General features: G+C 39.7%; 1 protein-coding gene across 3 annotated transcripts in view; it reads left to right on the top strand.

Moving 5' to 3' along the window:
• The first annotated feature begins 4559 nt into the window (after positions 1-4559).
• The window catches only part of WDR35 (WD repeat domain 35), a 51961-nt gene continuing 31070 nt past the window's right edge, over positions 4560-25450 (top strand). For 2 of the 3 annotated variants that reach the window (XM_024552485.3, XM_045189616.2), the window contains exons 1-12: positions 4560-4695; positions 5337-5454; positions 5882-5953; positions 9152-9244; positions 10769-10897; positions 13846-13979; positions 14765-14930; positions 15058-15203; positions 18558-18683; positions 20964-21149; positions 24483-24515; positions 24877-24937. In XM_024552485.3, the coding sequence (XP_024408253.2) occupies positions 4672-4695; positions 5337-5454; positions 5882-5953; positions 9152-9244; positions 10769-10897; positions 13846-13979; positions 14765-14930; positions 15058-15203; positions 18558-18683; positions 20964-21149; positions 24483-24515; positions 24877-24937 (1288 nt within the window). In that variant the 5' untranslated portion in view covers positions 4560-4671. The remainder of the gene's footprint in view (positions 4696-5336; positions 5455-5881; positions 5954-9151; positions 9245-10768; positions 10898-13845; positions 13980-14764; positions 14931-15057; positions 15204-18557; positions 18684-20963; positions 21150-24482; positions 24516-24876; positions 24938-25450) is intronic. The other variant, XM_024552486.3, reaches the window with a different exon arrangement.

The following is a 25450-nucleotide window of genomic DNA, read 5'->3' on the forward strand; positions in this document are numbered from 1 at the left end:
AAAGTTCTCATTCTATTCTCAAACACAAGTCTTCTGTTTCTACAATACAATTATGTTCCTATTATATATTCATTATAGACTTTTTTAAATGTATAGAAGTATAAATAAATAAAAATCACCTGTACAAAACTACTAACACTTCACTATTTTTTTCAGTGTTATTCCTTTACAAGATAAATGTACATTTTTAATTGTTCTTTTTAATAAAAATGTATGAAATTTATTGGGGTGACATAGGTTATATACACTAATTGACAAGTGTACAATTCTGTAACACATCATCTATATATTGTAATGTACTCGCCACTCAAAGTCAAGTCTCCTTCTGTCACCATTTATCCCCTTTACCCTCTTTTATCACTGCCCCCTTCCCTGGGGTCATCACCATGCTATTGTCTGTGTCTGTGAGTTTTTTCCTCTTAATCCCTTTACCTATTTCACCCAGCCCCCAACCTCCCCTTCCCTCTGACAGCTGTCAGTCTGTTCTCTGTCTATGTGTCTGTTTCTACTTGGTTTTTGTCCATTAGACTCAACATGTAAGTGCCATCATATGGTATTTGTCTTTCTCTGACTGGCTTATTTCACTTAGCATAATGCTCTCCAGGTCCATTAATGCTGTCACAAAGGGTAAGATTTCCTTTTTTTTTTTTCTAGTGGCCTAGTAGTATTCCATTGTGTAAATGTACCACAGCTTTCTTATGCACTCATCTAATGATGGGCCCTTGGGCTGCTTCCAAATCTTGGCTATTATAAATAATGCTGCAATGAACATAGGGGGGTGCGTAAGTTCTTTCAAATTAGTGTCTTGGGTTTCTTTGGATAAATTCCCCAAAGCAGAATCACTGGGTCATAAGGCATTTCCATTTTTAATTTTTGGAGATATCTCCATAGTGCTTTCTGCAGTAGCTGCACCAGTCTGCATTCCCACCAACAATGCACAAGGGTTCTCTTTTCTCCACATCCTCGCCAGTACTTGTTTGTTGATTTATTGATGGTAGCCATTCTGACAAGTGGGAGGCGATATCTAATTGTGGTTTTAATTTGCATTTTGTGATGACTAGTGATGTTGAACATCTTTTCGTATGTCTATTGGCCATCTGTTATATACTCTTTGGAGAAGTGTCTATTGAGGTTCTTTGCCCATTAAATTTCTTTTTTAATTAATTGATTTTAGAGAGAGGAGGTGGGAGTGGGGAAGAGAGAGAGAAAGAGAGGAGAGAGAGAAACATCTGTTTGTTGTTTCACTTATTTATGCATTCATTCATTGGTTGCTTCTTGGGTGTGCCCTGACTGGGAGTCGAACCAGCAACCTTCACGTGTTGGTATGGCACTCTAACCAACTGAGCTCCTGGCTGGGCCTTTGCCCAGGTTTTAATTGGATTCTTTGGGGGGTTTTTGGTGTTGAGTTTTGTAAGTTCTTTATAAATTTTGGATTTTAACTCCTGATCAGATGTATAATTGGCGAATATGTTCTTCTAGTCAGTGAGTTGTCTTTTCATTTTGTCGATGTTTTCCTCTGCTGTGCAAAACCTTTTTAGTTTGATGTCTTCCCATTTGTTTACTTTTTTCTTTTGTTTCTCTAGCCTGAGGCGATCTATCAGAACAAAATATTGCTACAAGAAATGTCTGAGATTTTACTGCCTATGTTTTCTTCTAGGATTTTTATGGTTTCGAGTCTTACATTTAAGTGTAACACATTTTGAGTTTTGCTTGTGTACGGTGTAAGAAGGTGGTCTAGTTTGCTTGGCATGTATCTATCCAATTTTCCCAACACCATTTACTGAATAGACTATCTTTACTGCATTGTATGTTTTTGCCTCCTTTGTCGAATGTCAATTGACCATAAAAGCATGGGTTTATTTCTGAATTCTATTCTGTTCCATACAATGGAAGCTTTGATCTATTTTCTCTTCATAGTATAGTCTAAACCACTCTTATTACTGGAGTATAAATTTTACATAGTATTTACACATTAAAAAGTTCATTTAATTAAATTGAAGTGAATATAATTTAGAACTCTGTTTCTAATACTCTTTGTTCGTTGCTCATTTTTACTGGAGTATTACTGAAGCTGTGATCAGGGGATTGTAATACACATATCTGAAATAGTTAACACAGATCAAGTGAACATTACATGCCATTTTTAATTCATTCTGATGTTTGAAAGAAACAACTAAAGACATTAGTTGCGAATTAAGAGTATTATAACTTTTTACTAAGGACAAAACCCCTCGATTTATTTTATTCTTTTACTTTATGGGTCGATAATAAAAATATCTTTATAAAAATTGCTGTAACAAGTAATAAAACCTAATGTTGTCTTTTTAAATGTTAGTTATAAGCCGAACTTTTTTCATTTACATATTTGACACATACAATTTTTTTCAGCATTAAAGCCTCACTTTTAGAAGAAAACAGTCCTTTAAATTGCGTACTACTCAATTCTTTATTTTTTTTGGTTTGTTTTGTCTTTAGTATAATAAAAATATCTTTATATATTATTACTGTCGTGCCTTTTTTTTTTTTTTGCAGGGTGGTGACTCATATCAATTTTGTCTGTTAACATATTTCCTTAAATTAAACTGGATCATTTTGAATATATAACAGTTTCTTTTCAAAGAACATAATGTTGTGACACTTTGTACAATTTAAATCTGATGCCCTTAAGGTTAAAAATGTAAGTTCAGGTTAAATAGAAAGGCTTTAATCAAGAATGTTGTGGAAGAGGGAATACAGCAAAATTATCTAAATTTAGATTAAATAATGATGAGGGTATATTAATATATGTGTCTGAAAAGCAAATATAACAAAAAAGAACAGTCAAAACCCAGAAACCATCAAAAACCTATAATATAAACTTTAAAGGGAATAAGTGAAAAATAAATACATCAAGGCAGTATGTATTTTATGAAACATATAGTTATTTCTCAACACTTTTGAAAGGACATGACAGAGCAGTATTATTTTACAAACTTGGTTGAACACAGAATCAGTAACATACTGTATAGGACTATATCACAGGGCAATGGCGCTACAGAAGGAATAAATGAGAGCCCATGTTCAAGAACTAGGGAAAGGTATTGAGAGTTGATTTTTCAAGAGTGTGACCATTACAAAGTAGGTTCAATTCATCCTGTCTTAAATTTGACCAGTTGGGATCCCCTGGCTTACATAATACTCATTTGCTTCATGAGTCCAGTATGGGGAGACTGTGAGGAGGTGCCAACATATCTTAGGAATTAACAGTTTGGTGCTGAAAAAACAAATACACATACATTTGAAAACACATACAATGTTGTTTTCATCTGAATGGGCTGGGGCTTAAGTTTGGGTAGAATTTCTGCGGGAGACCTGATATGTTTAGCTAGGTGCAATTGGCCAAGAGGGTAGGAACATCAAAGCATATATAAAATTGCCGTGGAAGCAGAGAGGAATGGTGGGGTGCAGAAAACATATTGTCTTGCTCAGAGTCAGGGCACCACACTAAAGCCATTTCAGGACTGAAGGAAGATCTGGTGTTAGCCGGGGTTTACATCTGATAGGAAAGCCATCAGGACCGTTGTCAACTCTTGAGAGTGCTGGGTGAGGCAACGGGCTCAGGCGAAGGATTTGCACATTATTTGCCTGAGATGGGGAGACTGTAGGTGGAGAAACTGGCTACTGTTGCATAAAGCCAGTTTATGCAACATATTAGATTATACAAATCAACAGTGGTAGCTGTAGAATATGGTAAAAGGGAAAACCAGAGAGAAATGAAAAGTGGGTGAGACAATAATTTCATGAGAGTTTCGGCCCTATCCCTGAAATTGTGGTGGTGTAACTTTCCAGGGAATCAAAAAGCACAAAGAACTGAAGAAAGAAAGAAGGTAGAAAAAGGAGAATATAGAACAACGGACTCCAGGCGAGAAAATATCAAACACTAAAATTATTAAAAAATGAAAGGCTATACCCCAATGGCAATTATATGCTGTAATGGCCCAAAGCCCATACATGATTTTCCTAAGGGCCCTTGGGCTCAGTTACAGCTTAAATAAACTGTTAAAAAAAAAATCCTAAAACAAACAGAATGAGCACAAACTCCAACCCTCAAATCGCTCCAGGAGTTCTCTAATCCCCAAAGGCCCAAGGGAAGAAGGTTTTCAAGCTATGAAAAGGTATGTTTGCAGTTTCATTTTCCCCCGAAGGCGCCAACCTACCAAATACAGTTAATGACTTTTGCCTTTCAACAACGCTGAGGCTTTGGGGCCTCCAAAATTGCAGGGGCGCCTTTCCCCCAAATGGATACCGACATCTCCCGCTTGTTTCACAGGGAGGTGTGGCGTGCGCTCTGAGCCCGCTGGGACTGAGTGCATCTGAGGCTTCGGTGCAAGGCGCTGACGGTCGGCGACCCAGCCCTGAGCTGAAGCAGAAAAGCCCTGAAGCAGAGGCCAGGCCCAACTAGAGCTTCGGTCCTCGCAGAGCCACTGAAGCCCCCGAAGTCCGCGCAGGCGCCCGACGCTCTTTGGGGCAAGCGAGGCCGACACCGGAAGTGTCCCCCGGCGCCCCGGATGCGACCGGTTGCCAGGGCGACGGGAGCCTCCTTGAACTGCTGGTACTGGCGACTGGCGACTTGAGAAAGAGTTTGCAGTTGCGGGCTTTGGCGGCTGGGGTCGTCCTCTCGGGACCTCCAGGATGTTCTTTTACCTGAGCAAGAGGGTGAGTTTTCCCGCGGGGCGCCCTCGCCCCTCCGTTAGCGCAGCCTGTCCGCGGAGCCAGGGGTCCTGGTCGCGGCTTCTCCATCCCTTCCCTGACTTTCCTGCCTGGTCGAGCATCGGCCCTCCTCCAGCCGGTCCCTGAGCCCCAGACGGTCCTTGGTGGAGCCAGCAGCCCTCTCCTGTAGACTCTCTCCCATCCCTGCCCCTGGCTGGGTTTCTTCAGCGGGGCCCGCTGGACAGATCGGTGAGTGCTTCCTCCACCTGTTGCTGATCCAGGTGACTTAAATTCTTTGGACCATCACGGGCCGCCAGGGAAAGGAAAAATAATTACAAAAGGGTAGTGTAAATGTTGTGTATAGAAAGGGAATGTGGACTGACGGTATGGGTTCATATCTCCCACTCACCTCTTTTAAAAATCTTTCAGGCAACTCCCCGTTGGGTTTCTCCGTCGTCACTTCATTCTTTTCCAAATGGTAGGGCCCAGCGCAGTTCAGGGACTACTCCGGTTTTCAAAACATCTCCCACTGCAAGGCTGACCGTTTTTTCATCTCGGGCGGATTTTCTTCAGCCTTTCATCTCCTGTAGACTTATTTTCCAACTCCTTCGTAAAAAGTTGTGAGAGTGGCCGTGGTTGCTTTTCAGATTGCCATTCCCAATAATGTGAAGCTGAAATGTATATCTTGGAACAAGGACCAAGGATTCATAGCATGTGGTGGTGAAGATGGATTACTGAAAGTTTTGAAATTGGAGACGCAGACGGGTAGGTGAATGAATGCAAGCCCAAATGTTTGAACTTGATGGAAAATGAGATTTGCTCATGTTATTGCCAGTATACAAGCCTTTGCTTTTCGATCCCTCTTATGCTTTAAATTTTCCAATCTATACGTCATAAATATTTCTATTTGTGACCTTTTGGGAAGGAATAAGTAGTAACAATAATTACTAATTTTTTAATATACTGAGTAAACAGTGTTCTTTATTTTGCTATGTTTTGCCAGAATAATACCATTGCAAAGGTGTATGTATTATTGTCCATGTTTCCATCATGAGAAAAATAGATACTTAAAAAAAATTCTTCTAATATCATCCAGGAATTGGATCTCCTTTCAAAAAGGCAGGAAATGTGAAAATCTTACAATCTGTCACTTTTATTTTTTCCATAGTATTTCTTGTTTTTGTTTTTATAGATGATGCAAAGTTGAGGGGTCTTGCAGCTCCTAATAACCTTTCTATGAATCAGAATCTTGAAGGTCATAGTGGTAAGTCATATAGTTTTCACATCATATTTTGTCTTTAGGCCTTTAGAAACCGTGTACTTACTGCAGAATTATCATCATTTTCAATAATGGTAATATTTAAAGTAGTCATTTATGTTGAGCTATAGTACAGTCTAGGGTCATTCAAACTTTATTTTTTGTTTTATGTATTTATTTTCTCCCCTTTTCCCTGGCCTGTGTGTTCTGGGATTGGGAAAAACACCACCATATGTTGGTCACCGATGCACAGCACACTGCATCCTGTGAAGCCCGCCTTTTGGGAGGATGTTGTTGTCCTGCTGGCATCGTGACTGAGTTTTCAGCAGGCCCGTTCCCCGTTCTGTTGGGCCAGCTGCTTCTGGGTGATGGGATGTGTGGGAAGACCATTCCTTAACATGGGCAGGGGCCATGGCCTTCTGCGAAATGAGCTCTGTGATCAGAAGCATTGTTGAGTGGAGATCGCGATGGTGGATAAGACCCTCTGCGAGGTCACGGACAGTGGGGCTGGCAGAAGCTTTGTAGGCACATCTAGATCCGTACTACGTATTATTGCAACAAAAGCAAATTGTTGCCCCTTCAGTATAATCCACCTGCCATCAGGTCTCTGGCTGACCCTCCCGGGCCATAGTGCTGTACTGGACTCGGCATTGCTCTCTCTGCTGTGATTGGCTTAGGCACTCGGCCAAGGTGGAGGCCACATGGATTTTGTGGATGACCTCTGTTTTTTTTTTTTTGAGATTTAATTTATTTATTTTGGAGAGATAGGAAGGGAGGAAGAAAGAGAGGGAGAGAAATGCCCTGAGTGGGAATCGAACCTGTGACGTTTTGGTTCACAGGCTGGTGCTCAGTCCACTGAGCCACACCAGCCAGGTCTGAAGTTCATATTTTTAAACCCGCACACAGACTCCATCTCTGCTACCATGGTTGTTTTGTGCGGAGTTTTATTGAGCAACCCCTGGGATGGCTGGGGTAAAAAGCAGCTGGACATCCACAAAAATATGCCCTCTTGTCCACTTGATTATTGAAAACCTCCTCCAGACTGACTGCCCTTTGGTGAGGCGGCTTCAAAAAGCATGCGATATATTGGTATTCTGTGTTCACTCCAAGAGTTCCATCCACATGTCTCTTCCCAGATCTCCTTGTCATCATCTTCCAACCTTGTTCTTTCCCAAGTCCCAGACCATCCAATAAAACCATCAGCCACAGCCCACAGTTTAATGCAGATCCTTACCCTAGGCTATCTCTCAGTTCAGCCAAAGAGGACCACCAAAGATGTGCTTGAACTTCTGCCCATGGGGAGGATTTCCCTGAACCACTCTTTTAGAGACACTATGTTGACACTGTGTAGCCATTCACCTCAGGTTGGTGCTGATGTATCCAGAACTGTCTGTAAACCGATCTGATTCCTTTCCTTTTCAGTCACCTGGTCAGAAGGAATTCCCTGTGAATCCATCTGCGTAGTTCCGTCCTTCAAAGGCAACCACTGTGGTCTTGTTTTCTGTGCTCTTTGGCGGTCTCTAATATTGTTAAATCTTTATGGCTTGATTTGTTAATTTTAGACCCACATGGATTCCCTAGTGTAAAAGATGAAGATTTAGTTTACTCCCCTATCTATATCACCCTATTTTTGGCAATTATATATACTTTTTATATTAGTTACCTTAGCAATTTTAAATATGTGCTTAAAACACTCAGTCCTTAGGCCCTTAACATGAGACAGCAGTTCTTGGGTGCTTCCTCTGTAAGAGGAGGCCAGCACTGGGGCTCCCGTCCTTCCCTTCACTCTCCCTCCCTGCCCCTTTAGCCTTCCCAGCTTCTGCAGGTGTAACGTCAAAATTGTTAAAGTCTGTTCTTTAACCACCTGTATGCCACCCATGTTTTATCTGTAGATTGATTTTTCGTATATATATATATTTTTAAAATCACATTTTATTGATTACGCTATTACAGTTGTCCCAAGGTCATAGTGGTAAGTTATATAATTTTTACATCATATTTTGTCTTTAGAAATCATCTACTTACTGCAGAATTATCATTTTCAATAATGGTAATATTTAAAGTGACCGTTTCTTTTTTTTAAAGATTTTATTTATTTATTTTTAGAGAGAGGAGAAGCGAGGGAGAAAGAGAGGGGAAGAACTATCAGTGTGTGGTTGCCTCTCACACACCCCCTACTGGGACCTGGCCTGCAACCCGGGCATGTGCCCTGACTGGGGATCGAACTGGCCACCCTTTGGCCAGCGCTCAATCTACTGAGCCACACCACCAGCTGGGGCTAAAGTAATCATTTTTATTGAGCCATAATACAGTCTAGAGTCATTCAAAAACTTTACATTACATGATTAAACAACATCCTCAATAAATCTGAAAAAGTAGCTGTTATTTTATATATTAGAAAATACCGTATCTGTCTATGGATAGGATATAATCTTTTTGACCATTTGTCCCATGGTTACAGATTCAAGTAGACTGAAGAGATGTAACAACTAATGTACTATGTAATCCTAGTTGGATCTTGGAATGGGAAAAACAAGTGCCTATAAAGGACACTATTTAGATGATTGATAAAATTTGAATGTGGATTGTGGGTTATAGAATAATAGTGTATCAGTGTTAAATTTCTTAAGTTATAATGTGGTTATGAAAGAGAATGTTCTTATTTTTAAGAAGTACACACTAAAGTATTTAGAGATTACAAAGACTAAATAAAATACAATATATTTGTCATATAACCCAGAGGTTTAAGATATGCCCAGGAGTGTGTTACTAATAGAATGGAAAACAAGGGAGGGAGAGGGTGGAGAAAGAGATTAGAGTATGGAACCACTAACAGCCCCCAACCCCCTGAGGAAACAGCTGAGCACTTACTGTGATGCCCTTGGGCATAGAGCCCTGGGAGCCTGGGTTCAGTAAGCCTCGCATTGGGTTTTGTCATCCGATGTGTAGCAGTTGTCGCAGCTGACCACCATAGGTGCTTCAGTGGTGTGAAATAGGAACAAAAATTAATAATATTAGCATCATTCTAAAAAATGACTGATAATATTGAATGTATCCTATGAATATTTTTGACTAATATTAAAGACTGGTAAGTTGGACAAGAACCATATTAATTTTAACATGCTCTTGGTGTTTGTTATAAAAATATGTATAAAATTAATTACAGCTTTTTTGTAGTTTCTAAATTTTTAAATATTTTTTTAGGTTCTGTTCAAGTTGTCACATGGAATGAACAGTATCAAAAGTTGACTACCAGTGATCAGAATGGGCTGATCATTGTCTGGATGTTTTACAAAGGTGTGTTGGGGGAGTTTACTCTGCAGGTTGGAGTCTGGATCACAGTGCTGGGGTGGGGAAATAGCATCATTGAAATAACCCCTTCTCACCAGCAGCAGCGGTTCATCCTGACTGCACAAGGGTGACCTTTCTGGACTTAGTGCTCCCTGCTGAACTGTGACCTTCCATTAGGAAAGCGAACTAGATAATTGTTGGTTATCTCCAAAATTCACTTAGACTCTTACAGAATAATTTCTACTTGGGGTAGCTCTCGTTTCGCCAGGTTTCCAATAAGAATGAGTTTCCATGTGGTCAGTGATTAGAGTTAGTTCAGTAGATAACAACATGTTTATTAAGAAGTCAAAGGCAGTAATTTATTTCCTTTGTTAAGTCAGTTAGCTTACTTTTCTTTCACAGACCAGATTTTATCTCAGCTCTGATGACTGGCTCACAGTTTGTGCCTTTTGCCCATGAGAGAGTAAGAGAAGGATTAATTTAGGTGCATCACTTTTGCCAAAAAACCCTCAAAAAACAAAACCCCTCATAATACATGTTCTGTTGATGCCGCAGCCGTCATCTTTAAATGAAAAGGGTACCCCAGCTCATGTGTGTTGTTTTGAAAATGTTCAGGGTATACCATTTGAAAATTCTTCGTTAAAAGTATGCCATGGTACCTGGATTTATCATTTTTGAAAATGTGTGTGTGCGTGCGTGCATGTGTGTGTAGGGGGTAGAGTGTGAACATACAGGAGTATAGGATAAACTTTGTCTTTTTCCAAGGTGTGTTCTCTGGGCCTCGGTCCTGACTCTGATGATGCCCTGCTCTGACTTGTCCCAAATTATGTGATCGTTTGTCTGGCTGCAGGCCAGGGTTCCCCGTACCGAGTGTGGTAAAGCCTTTTAAAAAACACAAACAAAACAAAATAGACTTGTGATTTGCCTCACATTTGAGTATATCTTGAGACAATTCACATCTTAGTCCAAACCTGTGCACAAGAATATTTTTGTCATTCAGCATTGGTGATGTGATATGTGATATAAACTTTAAAATGTTTTTCAGGTAGGTTTAGAGTTTTTACCTAATATGCTTATGTTTCATATGCTTGTGAGTAATCATTGGAGAGTTTGTGCACACTTGTGAAGTTATTGTGGCTATTCTGTTTTTGCTTGGCTACTGCCTGAAGTGTGTTCAAGTGGGAAAAGTTAGGCCTTGAGAAAATCATTGTTTTGGCTCTTGAAAGGCAAATGAAGTTTTATTTTTTAATTGACTGAAAGGAAGGAACAGAGAAAGAGAGGAAAAAAGATGGGATGGGAATTTATTGTGTTTTCTGTAATGATCTTTGAAGTAGTTATTAGTCAAGGCCTAAGTTAATTTTTCATTTTGTTTGTGTTGGATTTGAAAGTTTTATAGTCTAATGTCTGAGATGGTAGAAAACTTTGCAGTTGTTTGTTTCACTTGGTGTTTCATGGGGAGTTTTTAAATCTCAGTACCGCTTAATAGCTGTGGAAGTTTCACTTGTAATTTTTTTCTTTTTGTGAAAATAGGGTCTTGGTATGAGGAAATGATCAACAATAGAAATAAATCAGTGGTTCGAAGCATGAGCTGGACGGCCGACGGGCAGAAGATCTGCATTGTGTACGAGGACGGGGCTGTGATAGTCGGTTCCGTGGACGGTAATGCCCCGCTGCACCCAGAGCTGAGATCGAGACTTAACTGACATTGTTATCTGTAGAGCTTTAAACTAATCACGTGTTAGTCTGCTGACAGAAAAATAAGCATAAAACGAGGAAACGGTATATAATTTGATGACATTCAAGAATCATTTTTAAGTATGTTCAAGTAAAAAAGTCTATTTTAAGAAGTTTCTTACAGTGGCACTCAAAAAATGTGAATGAGTTGTTCAGGATTATTTTCAATATGTCCGCCTAATTATATAACTTATCTTTATACTTGTTACACTGTATTACAACTATATAGATTTTAGTTTCAGAAAGGACATAGATATATGATAATTTCTGGTTATTTTTTAAAGTTGATATAATTGCCATGACATTAGTTTCAGGTGTACAACATAATGATTTGATATTTTATATATTGTGAAATGACTATTCAGTCATGTTTTAGGAGAGCTGAGCATGAAAAACTATGTCTTTCAAATTCTAGTTCATAGATAACACTGGGCTTCTGAAAGTCTCTACCTTTCTTTTAATAAGAAACTCTGTCTATAGAGAAATAACTTATTTTTAAGTCATTTTCACTTTCCTGGTTTTTAAATTTCTTTTGTATGTAGAACTGTGTATATTCCACAAGTGTTTCTGAGAGCCTAGCAAACCACAGCCGTAGTTATGGCCCTAGATACAACAAAAGAATGAGTGCAGATTTAGATCAGGAGAGATGGTAAGTAACCAAGCTTGACAGTGCTTGTGGTAAGTGCTACGACAGGGAAAATACAGCAGCGTGCAGAAGAAGCATGTTTTTAACCCAGGTTTGGAGGGATCAGGGAAGGCGTCCTGGCGGAGGTGGTGTCTATGAGGAGGCATCGGCCCCAAGGAAGGTTGATATCTAGAATATCCTAGGCCAAAGACATAGCGTTTGAGGAGGTCCAGAGGGTTCGAACTTAGCCGTGTTTGGGGTGTGGAAGATGTTTTGAGAGTCAGTGTAGTATAATACTGGGGAGAAGAGTTGTATGTGATGAAATTAGAGAGATTAGCAGAGGCCTTATTTTGAAGATTGTAAGTTATAAAATGAGTTTGGATTTACCTCTAGGAGTATTGGGAACCCAATGGGAGGGTTTAAGAATGGGAACAATGGGATCAGATTTGTTCTCTGGAAACATCTCTGTGACTGAAATATGAAGAATGGAGAAAGGAAAGAAAAAGAGCAGGTGAGCTGAGCATGAAAAACTATGTCTTTCAAATTCCATTTAGGAAATTATTAAAGTAATCGAGGTGAGAGATGGTGGTGGTTGGCAGCCTGTCCAGGGTAATGACGAGGAGGAGGAAGTGAACGGACACACTGCAGAGATACTTAGGAGGTAGAATAGATGAGACCTTATCATGGACGAGATTGGGGATTAGGCGGTGGAAGTGTCTAGGGTGATATCCAGGTGTTAGCTTTGGCAACTGGATGGATGGTGGTGCCTTTCATTGAAATAAGGGATGTGGGAGAAAGACTGGTTTTGAACACGTTGACTTTGTCATGCCGTAGGACACCCACGTAAATATGTCTCCACCACAGACGTGTGTGTCTGCGTTTCAGAAATATCTGGGCTGAATATCTGGTGTAATTTTGGGAAACACCAGCATGTGGAGGATAATTAAACCACTGAAGTAGATGAAAAACCTAAGGGCCATCTGTGGACTAAGAACCAGCATCATTTAATGGATGGCAGAAGAAGACAATTTCATAAAGGATACGAAAAAGTAGAAGACTTGGAGACAAAGGAGTACATGGACTCATAGAAACCAAGAAGGAAGGAAGGAAGGGAAGGAGGAAGGGACGGAGGAAGGAAGGAAGGAAGCAAGGAGGAAGGAAGGAGTGAGTGGTGGAAAGAAAAGTATCCTTGGATTTAGCAACAGGCCCTTAGTGACCTTAGTGAAGGCAGCCGCAGTGAAGTTGTGGGGCAGAAGCCAGATTGCGCTGGGTTGAGGGCTGAGTCCGAGGTGAGGAAGTGGGCACTACAGGTGTAGATAACTCCTTCAAGAATTTTGGCTGGGAAAGGAGTGGTAGAAATAAGACGGTAGCTAGAGGGGAATCTAGGTTTGAAGAAGTGTTTTTTGTTTTGTTTGTTTTTATTGGAGATGGTAGTGTTGAAGAAGAACAGATCTGACTGTTTAAATGCGTACTTGATTGGGCCTGGAGAGAATGTTTAAAGAGAAAGAGAAGATGTGAATTGTCAGTAGAGGGAGATCTTTGCAAAGCTAGGAAGGGGTTAGATCCCAGAACAGGTGGAGGGGTTAGCCTTAGATGGGTGTGTTTGGGCACATACCTTTTTCTTTGTACTGGGGGCAAAGCAGAAAGGGGTAAATGTGAAGTCAGTTATGTTCTGGATGTTTGAAAGTGGGAATGAAGGATTCCTTTTTTTGAAAGCTTTTATTTTCTTTCCAAAGTAGCAGATGAATTCATCTACTAATTGGGAGTCTGGTCCTGGGCCAGAGTTTAGGAGAGAAGGGAGAGGGTGGGAAACAGCTGCTATTTTAAATGCTGATTAGGCTATTTAGCACATAGCAGTTGCTCCAGTATTTATTGACTGAATAAACTGAACAAACGTATGAATGCTCTTTAGCAAAACAAAGATTTCTATAGCAATTTGTGGAGTATCATAACCTTGAACTTTTATTTATTTATTAATTTATTAAAAATATTTTCTTTTTTAAAATTTTATTTATTTTTAGAGAGAGGGGAAGAGAATGAGAAGGGGAGGGATAGAAACATCAATGTGTGGTTGCCTCTCACATGGCCCCCACTGGGGACCCAGCCTACAAGCCAGGCATGTGCCCTGACTGGGAATTGAACCAGAGACTCTTTGGTTCACAGCCCGTGCTCAATCCACTGAGCTACACCAGCCCGGGCATAACCTTGAACTTTTAATGAAATAATTATGTTGCATGTTCTGTTCTAGGGAATCGCATTTGGGGAAAAGACCTGAAGGGTGTACAGTTATGGCATGTAGCATGGTCCGCAGATAGTAAAGTCTTACTTTTTGGAATGGCAAATGGAGAAATACACATTTATGACAGTCAAGGGAATTTTATAGTAAGTATATATACATATATTCATTAGTTTTATTTACATATTTTTATGTGATTATTTTATATATCATTTGTATACATGTACACATTTCTTATTAAAAAACCTTCCGGGTTGCCTCAAGGTAGATTAATGCTTCAGTTCCAGTTTTCTGGTGGCTGGATAGAACCAGATTTCTGTGTGCTGGAGCTGAGGGAAGATGAGCAGGACGATGTGCAGTTTAATCCTTGTGTCTTGTCCTCCCTGAAGCCAGAGTTCACATGAGATTCCACGGGTATTTTTGTAGCAAGCTACTGAAAGTTGTTTGTGAAAGAATGGAAGACTTGAACAGTAAGGGACAAAAATCAGGGCCTGTAAAGAAGGTAAAATAAATGGGCTCAGGTAGCATCATCTCCAGAAAGACTGTGGCTTTGCAAGATTCAGCTCTGATGGGTCCGATCGTGTGGGCAGTTCTCTGCTTAGTCAGGGTCGGGACTTCACATCAATGCACTCACAATGGGAGTGATAGTAGCCAGCTTTTACGTGACCTTCGCTGTTTTCACAGTACTCTTATGTACCTCTTGTCATTTGAGTCTCATAAAAACCCTGGCTTTTTTAATCCACATTTGCACATGTGGAACACTGAAACTCAGGTGAAGTGATTTGTCCAGGATTGGTAAACCAGTAAGTGACGGAGCTTGTGTTCCAAACCAGATTTTTAAATCCTATTTTCTGTGCTTTTTCTATACAATACTCTGTTACTACTGATCTGTTTGAAAGCATGGCGTAGTAACCTAACTGATTTTACTTAGATGAAAATGAAACTGAACTGTTTGGTGAACGTCACGGGAGCAATCAGTATTGCTGGGATCCAGTGGTACCACGGCACGGAAGGCTACGTGGAGCCCGACTGCCCTTGCCTCGCCATTTGTTTTGACAACGGGAGGTGCCAAATAATGAGACACGAAAATGACCAAAGTATGTGATTTTTAAAACACCTTTAAAGTGGAGAATTAAAAATACATTTAGAAATTGTCGTGGAGGTTACGAAGTTCTCTAGGCTAAGTGTTTTACCGCGGTTGCCTCATTTTTTCTTTTTGACTAGATCCGGTTTTAATCGACACTAACATGTGCGTCGTGAGTATCCAGTGGAACCACACGGGCAGCGTGCTAGCTGTGGCAGGCTCCCAGAAGGCCGCCGCCCAGGATAGCGACGCCAACATCGTGCAGTTTTACACTCCCTTTGGTGAGGTCAGTGCAGCAGAGATTTCATCTCCTCTCTCTCCATTTAAATGCGCAGCAGGTAAGGCGGGGAAGAGAGAATGGAGGAAAAGGCACACGCTTTTCCCATTTTTTATAAGGGACGATTTCAGTAAAACTCTCAGGTGTGTGTCTTTGAATGAACCTCGTCATATGTCTTCACAGCTGTATTTTGTGGGGTTTATTTTATAGTCTGTACATTTAGAGAACCAGATGCTTCACTAACAGTATCATCGTGGAATAGCTATTTAGAATATTTTCTCTGGCATCCGAATATGCATGTTTTCTTTCTTTTTTTAAATTTTTATTGTTATTCAATTACAGTTGTATGCCTTTTCTCCCCATCCCTCCACCCCACCCCAGCCTATGCGTCTGTTTTCACAGCTTGTTTTTGGGTTGTTTTTGGTATAATTCAGTTCTTTCAGATTAATTTTTTTATTTTTAATGTAATCTATTAAATGCACATAGATATTAAATGTGTGTATCTGTTTGCCCTTCCCCCAAACTTCTAATAGCTTTAATTTGTTGTGGAATAATCAATAATTTAAGAAAGTCTACCTTAATAATTAATCTTAGGTGATTCAACATGAAAACATAAGCGTTTTCATAAATGCATATGTTAGCCTTTTCAATAGTATTATTTCTAAATTTAATTTTTAAAGAGAAATTTCTTGAAGTGATGGAAAATATAAAATAGGAGAATGAACATATTGTGAATTTTAAAGAATTTAGAAAATGAGAACTTACTAGTAAGTAATTAAGCTTAATAAAATTTTACATATTTTATTTTCTAACTTTGAAATATATTCAGTCCCTTTGGGATATCCTGTTGGTTTTTATAAATTCACCACAGACTTCAAAATTATCTATTTTTGCTACACAAAGCCTTCACCAGTTATTTTAATACTTTAATATTAACATTTTTATATATTTTAATAATTTGTGTAAGAATAAGAGATGATGTCAGCTGATGCTTTTGAATCAGCATCTTGAAGTTGCCCAGCAAACTGCTCTAGAGGCTGGGCGCTGCCTGCACACTGTGGGTTAATATGTTTCTGATAGATGTGGACGCCGAGGAAAACCGGAAGCACGAGTTCTCACGGTTCCCAAATAACTGAGAACCTGATGTTTACTTGGATGTTTCTAGCCTTTCTCTTAATTGCCATTCTTTATTGGTTATTTTTGTTCATCGCCCTCGGTTTATTTATCATTAAATTGTTTTAAGTGCTTACTTTGTTAGTTCGGCCTTCTCCAAGTAGAAAAACATGGATTCTTAGTCCCATTTGCTTTATCTAGTGGAACAGTGTGTTATGTGTGAAAATGAAAAGTGTGAGTGAATTTTGCTATAGTTGTAATTGAAAGTATCTAGCAGAGTTCCTCTGGGTATATTAATCACTTAATATTTTTTGAAGGCATGAATATATGGGAGATTTATTTTTGGAAAATGTTTTTTATTAAGATAGGGAAGATAACTTGGAAGGAAGTTATCAAAATATTTAAACTTAAGGATAACCGCAGGGGAGAATTTGCTTTTGATTCTAAGAGCTTGGGTCTTCTGGGGTTTGACCTGTGATCTCAGGCCCCCAGAGCGGGCAACGGCATGGGCTTCGATACAATTTAGACTCTGTTTCCCCAGCGCAGTTCCACTTAGAGGAGTTACTTAACCCCTGAGTGTCGGTTTACTTATTTTCTGAAGTAGACGTAGTGCCTTATGGTGCTGTTGTAAAAATTGAGGGAGATAATGAGAAGATGCCCAGCGCGGTGCTGAGTGAACGCTTTCCAAGGTCAGGTTCCTCTCCATGCTGCCTGGTCTCCTGCTGGCTGCTCTGCAGGGGGAGGTGGTGACCTTATTCTCCCTCCCCCAGCAGCCTCTCCCCCCACCCCCCACCCTGTGCCAGGAAGGCTGTTGTGAGGGTCTGCCTATTCCCTGTGGTCTCACGCAGGCAGCAGGGCACATAGCGGGGACCCTCCCAGGTTAAACCTTTTTTCCCCTTTGGTTTCCCCAGCAGATAAAGTTTAAAAGTTTCCTACATTAAATTTGTCTTCAGAGCATATCTGCTTAACAACAAGGGATACCAGTATAATTTATTCAAATTTTTGGGATTATACTGCTCTGTCGAACAAGCATAGATTTGAAATGTTTTCTTTTTCTGGCCACATTTTAAAATGTCTGTATGTTCATTTTTTCACTCACTAATGTAGCCATGACCTGTCCTGTGTTAGAAGAAATTAACTTGAATTTACTATACATTTATTTACTTAATAAATATTTATTGAGTACCTGTTTACCAAGAAATCTGTTAAGGGATAGGGAAGTAAATGTGAATATGATAAAGTTAGTGCTCTCAGGTAGCTGAATGTCTATATTCTCCGGAACCGTAGAGGGAGAAGAGAAGGCAGGGAACAATATTTAAGTTGTATCTAGAAGGATGAATCGAGGTGCTGCAGGAGGACGAGGAATAGTAGCAGGGGTGGGGGTGCAGGAGGGAAGGAAAGGAGGATTTGGGGTAGAGAGGTTACTACGTAAGCCAAAGGTACGGAGGCATAGAACTTCCCTAATGAGCGAGAACCCAGTACTTATGGCCAAATAGTGGGGCATTGAGCCAGAGTGTAGTTTTCTCTCAGAAGGGAAAAGGCATCGTATACTATGCTAAAGGGTGTGGTGGTGGGGAGCTCTTGATGGTTTTGAAATTATTAAACATTTAAAAAAGCAGGGTAGGATATGATCAGATTTGTGGTCCAGAAAGATAGTTATGACAGCAGAGTGGATATTGAATGTGGGGGTACAGGGTGAGAATGAGGAACGAGGTGAAAGGTGAGAATTGCAGTTGGGAGGCTCCTACCATAGGTCTTTCGAGAAAGGAGGCAGCGGGAGTGGAGGACGGATGGGAGTGGGAGCAACAGGACTTGGGGCTGGTTGGCTGTGGGCGATGAAAGAGAGGCAACTTAGGAGTGAGTCGACCCTTAGAGTAATTCCTTGGTGCTCAGAAGCACAGTTCCTTACACTCTGAACTTGGGATGCATCTTCCAGTCAGAGCTGTCCTATTTTAACTAGCAGTGGGGCTTGGCTTTTCTTAGTCTACATAAAAATAAAGGTGCACGTTTAAATCTCTGCCTCTTAGCTTTGATAACATTTGGTACTGAATTCTTTGGCTGTAGTTTGTAAATTTCTCCTATCATATGTATAGTTTTCATTATAAAAATTTGAGGAAAGTGATTTTGAAGTGAGTAGTAACCTTTCACAGAATAATTTTCATACCAGTTTTGATCCCTGTCAGTGGATGGGTGATACTTTGTATTTTATTTAACTGTGATACTTCAGGTTAAATAGAGTTATTTTTCCAGTCTCTAGGCACTTTGAAGGTTTCTGGAAAGCAGATCTCTGCACTCTCTTGGGAAGGAGGTGGACTGAAAATTGCACTAGCTGTTGATTATTTTATATACTTTGCAAATATTCGACCTGACTATAAGGTGAGTATTATGAGCAGTTGTAAAAAAAAAAAAAAAAAAAGCTTTTTTTTTTACTAAATAACTTTGTTATAGCTCAAAGTATAATTATGTTTCTTGCATCTATTCACAGCCTCTTTTGGAAGCCAGCTGAAAGGAGGCTTTCAGTGGGAAGACCTTAGAACTAGGAAGCTTTTCTAGGACACTCTGTGTAATTAGTAACATTATTCCAACAGTCAGGGTCTCAGCCAGAAACAGATGGCATGTTCAAAGGAGTCCTTGAGAGAGACTGACGAAGGGTTTATTACAGGGGTGTGGGCAGGGTTAGGGGGACTGGTGAGAGATGCACACCGAGCACTTACTGACTAGCAACAGTGGGCGAGTGAGGAGCTGTTGCTCCTGGAACCCACCAGGGCTGTGGCTGTGCAGGAGGGGCCGCCCTGCGGGAGCACAGCCACCGCCCCTGGCTGGGCAGAGACAGCTGGGAGGATCAAATACTTCCGCCCTCTCTCCACCTCCTGCTGTCTTCTGTTGGCCAAACCAGAAGGCAAGGTGGCCCAGGGAATGCTCTTCATAGAAGTCAGCCTCTAGGGCACAAAGCTGGGTAGAGAAGGGCAGAGAATGGACCAGAGGGCAAAATGAGAATAAGCAGCACAATAACTAATGAGCATTTTATTTTATCTTAAATTTAATGTTTGATCCAAAACAAGCTCTGAAGTACACAATTGAGCCGGTAGACTACTAAGAGTATTTGCTATTAAAAAGCTTATATATCTAATTTTTAAAGGGCCTTGGAGAAATGGCTGATTCTAGGATTAATGTGGGGAAAGTGCAAGATGAGCCTGGACCATCTTCCAGTGTCAGAAAGTAGGAAGCGCTCAAAAAACAAAGGATGGGGCCTGCCAAAGAGACAAAGGGGCCACTGGAAAGAGCTCCCAATGGCCAAAGGTCGATTGATTTGAGTAACAGAGTAAATGAAGTAATATTGGATTATGACCCCAATTATAAAACAAATGCCCAGGGATACAAACTGGTATAAGTAAATAATTTTAATAGATAAATGGAGGAGATGAAACAAATCTTCCCTAACGAAGTATTTGAATTTACTTGGGCACCACCCCCTTCAGGAGGTGGAGTGTAGTTGCCCCTCTTCCCCAGTTTGAGTGTGGGTTGCATTTAGTGACTCACTTCCAAAGAGTACAGACGAAAAGGGAAATAAGAGAAAGCTACTTTACAGTGGAGCAAACTGGCAAGCCCTGCCTTGTCCAGGTGACCAAGGTGACGTCACATGGATGTCACATGCCCTGTGATGTGACGCAAGAGAAGAGCTCCTCACTTCTGCGATTGTCTTCCTAGAAGCTGATAATCCTGATGGAAGATGCTAACAATAGGGGACAAGGGAGAGGAGTATAAGGAACTGCATACTTTTTTTGTAACTTGTAGAAATCTAAAATTTTAAAATAAAAAATTTTTTTAAAGTAATCTTGGTATAAAAAGTAAACATGGCTTAGCTTTGAATAGTAAACACAGTCATAATAATGTCGGCTCTGAATATTGATTTGTTCAAAATTACACATAAATATATTGGGAGAGTTAGCAGGAAGGGAAAGCTAAGCATGCCAGTTTGGTAATCAATCAGTACATATGCGATACGGAGATAAATACCAAAACCCGTACAGCTAACAGAGTTGTAAATGCTACCCTGGGGGGAAATTAGGACGGGTCTGCATTTTGTTTTTGTTTTAAATAACCCATGTGGAATTATTTCACTATAAACTCTGTGCATATGCTACTCTGATAAAAAAAAAGTATCAAAAATGTGGATGTCGGGCAGCGCGGTGGGGGGAAGGCAGAGCATCTGTTTTTGAATTTGGCTTGGGGAGCATAATTTAAACTTGCAACAGGGGTCACTCTTCCTATTGTCCCCTTGCAGCTATTACTGACCATTGAAAATCTGAAATTTTTGCCACTGAAGCTTGAATCTTACAAATTAAAATAAGGAAAGTTAAACTAATTTATTTTTGCAGTATATTATTTGGTTTATAACTATCTCTATTACTCTTAGATTTTTTTGTTACTTTAATGAGAAAAACTATAAGCTGAATGTTCAGTCTGTCATCCATTTCTGAAGAATATATTTTGTCAGAACCGATAAACCACGTATCTACAGTATTTCTAGAGTAAACATATAATAATATAGTTTTTCTTTTCCAGTATTAAATGTCCTTTTTCCCGTTTTCTGTTTTTCCTTCCCTTCTTCCCTCCTCCTGTTCCCTCCCATTCTTCCTTTGATTTTTTTCTTAGTGGGGTTATTGCTCAAATACTATAGTCTATGCTTATACCAGACCTGATCGTCCAGAGTACTGTGTTATATTTTGGGATACAAAAAACAATGAGAAATACGTTAAATATGTGAAGAGTCTCATTTCTATTACAACCTGTGGAGATTTCTGCATTTTGGCTACAAAAGCTGATGAAAATCATCCTCAGGTAGGTTCCTTGATATTATAAAACTCAGATGGGTCAGCCACTTGGCAGAATAGGGCTGTAGTCACCCACCTCATCGAGCATGGCCTCTATACGGCAGGTACAGTGAAGTATTGGGTCTACCGGTTATGTCAGGCTAGACCTCTGCTTTGGAAAAATTATGTGACCCCATTGGTTCTATGTCCCTTGATATTTTCCCCCAATCAGCTAATCTACTGACATTTTACATTGACTACTTTAGTACTGAAGCTTTTTGTCTTTGAAATGTATTTAAAATACCACAATCCTTTTCCAAGTTAAAATTTCATGAGCAAAAATGAATATCCAGATGTCTAGTATAAATGCTGAAGAAGTTATATAACAGTGACCACTTTGGATAGCTTTGCAATTGAGAAATATACTTTTATTTAGAGTTATATTGATTTAAAAATCATTGTCTTGTAGCACAAAATAAAAAATATAAATAATGCCTTTTTAAAAAGTTATGCTAACAGTTTAAATATTTGCAGAAACATGTAAATTTTTCAAAAAAGGACTGCTGCTGTCTTTGGCTGTGTTATAAATTATTTTATCCCATTAAAAAGTATAGAGTTTTTGGTTTAAAGTGGCCATTTGGACAGGCACATTTGGGTGTTTTCCCCTGGAACTCACCAGAACAAGGTGCTTTTAAAGAAGTCATAAGCCTATAGGGACCAGAAAGGGAGAGGAAATGGCAACGTAGTTCTGGAGGTTAGAGAAGAGGTGGATTGGTGGTGATCACCTTAGCAGACCTAAGAACTCGGAATCCTGACTCATCAGAGGAGAAAGGAAAGAAGCAACCAGTTTCCGTTGCAGAATCCTGAAGGGACACGGCACTTGATAGCTCTAGGTGGGAGAAAGAAACAGAGAGAACATTACTTAGGAAATACCAGAGATGACACAGGAAGGAGAAAACTTAAAAAAAATGCATATAAAGAAGCAGTTTCTAGATCCCTTTCCCCCACTGAGGCCGTAGGCAGCTGCCCTTCATCACATGGGGAGACTGGGTTACCCTTCAGAGAGGATAAAGAGAGTTTCTGCATTGAAGGGTACAGGTAAGGGTGGAGGGAATCTGCTGACAAGCAGGCAGTTAAACCACGAGTGTGCCACTCTGTTTCCCCTCGTCATCTTTTCCCACTTGGTCCCCAGAACACAGGATGTTGGAGGACTCCTCTAAGGAGAATCAGACGAGTTCCAGGGAAAAGACCTCCAAAAGTAGCCCCATTGGGAGTCCCCAAGGAAGTGTCCCCGCCCAGTCATCTTACTCTGAGGACCAAGGCCGATGAGGCTAACCATAAACAAACATTCCAAACAGCTTTTTAGTGTCACCTTCTTAAATATCAGCAGACAGACAAGGGTCATCAGAGACTTAAGGAAGGCATCTGAGTTAACACGGAAATAAACACAAGGAGAAAGGAACTGGGAGGAGGCAGAGACCATGCAGAAAGAACACTTCAACAGAGTCATTTCAGGTATCTTCAGAGAACTAAGAGAAATTAGGTACATCCATAAAGCAAGGAAAGGGTACTATAGGAAAGGAAGCTTTTGGGAACTGCAGGTATGGTAACAACAATGAAAAACTTGAAAGAAGCGTTAGAAGAGAAAATGAAGGAAAAGTGGAGCAAAAAGATAAGGAAATAGAGAATAGAAGTGAAAATGTAAGAAAACTAGACTGCTGCTCCCGGAAGTTTGGCATTTGAATAATAGCTCTAAAAAGAGTGAACAGGCACAATGGAGGCTAATAATTCTGAGAAAAATTCAAGAACATTTCCCTGAATAAAAATATTTCTGTATCAAGTCACATCATTGTGATATTTCAGAATACTGGGGATAAAAAGAAGATCCTGCAAATTTTCTAAGAGGAAAAACATGCTTTGTAGGATCAGGTAACATACTGGCATTCACCTTGTCAATAGCGATACTTTAGAGAATGGATTTCAAAATTCTGAGGGAAAATGATCTCCCATCTTGGATTCCATGTCTTAAGTATTACTTAAAATGAAGGTAAAATGAAGACATTTTTAGATATACAGGCTCACCAAAAATTTACCCTACAAGCTTCCTGATCTTAGAAAGTTACTTCAGGATGTGGCCTACCAAAATGAGGGATAAACCAAGAAAGGGGAAGAAACAGGATAACCTGAGAACAGTGGTGAGGAGTGGCCCCAGCGGACAGTTGTGTAGCGTGCCCAGGGAGTCATCAGGTGACAGCTGGCCACACGGTTCTGGAGGAAGTTCAAGATGGAATCAGCAGAATTTGTAATGTAGCTGAACCCTTGAGGGGAGACGTGCATGACTGGGAGGCAACTGGGGACTTGAGTCGGTAGTAATTAGAGGAAACTGAGCAAAGAGGAAAACTAAAGACCATTACCCGCTATAGGGAAAGCAGAATGCACTTGAAAGGAGAATAGATCATGATACACTCAGCGGTGAGTAGTACTTACGTAGTCAGAATGATGTGCTCACGGGGTTTTTTAGTTAAGAAACTTATTTGAAGTATAATAAACTTATTAAACCCTAAATTCTGACCTAACACATTTATAAGTGGAGAAATGGAGGGATGGAGGTGTGTTCTGTGTGGTGGGAGCCACACTGAGACTGGGGTGTCTTTGATGGGTGGGGAGTTAATGGACAGTATCCTAATCAAAACGAAACAAGAAGACTATCATAAACCTGTTAGGATTTAGGTTCATGGAGGTGAGCATCCAAAGGATGAGTTTAAGGAGCCGAAAGTGTATAATTACTCTGGGGAGCAGGAACTGGGAAGTTAGGGGAGACTTGTATTTTTGGTAAGAAGTCTCATGGAACTATTTGAGTCTGTGAGCATGTAAATGGTAAGTAAATTTAAAAATACAAGTTGTGCTATTTTGTGGCAGTAAGTAAGCTCATTTTAAGTAGTGGAAGAGTAAATTATATTTTAGTATAATTTTTGTCATTTAGATTGTATTTATGAAATTAAACAAGTTTTACTCGAGATGCTGGGAAAAGAAAGACAAAGTTTCTATGTAATAGTATGCAGAGAGCTGGTTAATTTGAAATCATTATTGTAGTCAGGGTAACATCTAAGTAAAATAGTATTCTTACTATTCTTACTAGCACAAGATACAGAAAAGGCGACTAGGAGTAAAAATGAAAAGATGAGACAATCACTGCAGAGTGTACAGTGTGCTCGATTATTCTCCTAGCATGAATTGTTGATATTCGTGTATGTGGTAACTAATGGGCGTTTTAAGTCATTTTCACTAGGTTGGATTATGTGTTTTTGAAATTAACTGAAATTTTCTGAATTTCTCATGTTATTTATATAATGCTTCAAAGGAGGAGAGCGAGATGGAAACATTTGGTGCAACGGTAACAAATTAAATTAGCTCTTATAGCTGGTCATAGGATAAAAATGAATATTGAGGTTATAGCTGATCAGGAATTTTAGAAGTATAAATAATGAAAATTAGCCAGTGTATTTGTGTTTCTTAAGTGGCCTGTTAATAACCACAGTGTTCCATTACTGAGAAATCAGTCTTGGTGTAACTTTAATTCATATTTCTTTATTTTAAATGCTATAGATTATACTTATCTGTTATGCTTCAACTTAATTTTGTCCATTATCTCTCAGTTAGTGATACTTGAACAAGAGACAAGCATGACGTGTTAAGCATCACCTCCTTTGTTGTACTTCAGCAGTTCTGATGCCTTTTGTCTTGTTTGTTCACAGTATGTGCTAGTTCTTTGTAATTCTATTGGCACACCCTTGGACCCCAAATACATTGATATTGGTAAGGAAATGTTCATATTTATTCCCTCTTTAATCAAGTTGTATTTGTAAAACTAAGTCAGAAACCTAACAGTAGTATTTGTAAATTAGAATGATGTTCTCCAGAGTAAGGATGAGCCTACTTCCTGGTTTGCCGGGTCCAGTTTATGCCTTTTATCATGGTACAATTACTAATGCTCCATTTCACTGAGTTAACCAGTGATATCCTGGTTAATACATTCAATTATAAGGTTATTTCATCGAAAATCCTTAATAATCTCACAACTGCTACACTGCCATCGTTTGCTTTAAAGGGGAACTATAATTGTATAGGAATCGGTATGCAACGTAATGGTTAGTGTGTAATAAACTGAGGGCTATAGAAAGAATTTTGCCCGTAAACCACTTTTATTATTAATAAGCTGCCTGTAAATACCTCTCTTCCATAATAAACACTTAGCTGCTTATAAAAGTGAGTTTTCTTTTTCCAGAATTTTCCAATGAAACATGTCTATTAATAGGGACAACTTAAAAA

Source organism: Desmodus rotundus, chromosome 5, assembly GCF_022682495.2.
Source record: "Desmodus rotundus isolate HL8 chromosome 5, HLdesRot8A.1, whole genome shotgun sequence".
Taxonomy (NCBI): Eukaryota; Metazoa; Chordata; class Mammalia; order Chiroptera; family Phyllostomidae; genus Desmodus; species Desmodus rotundus.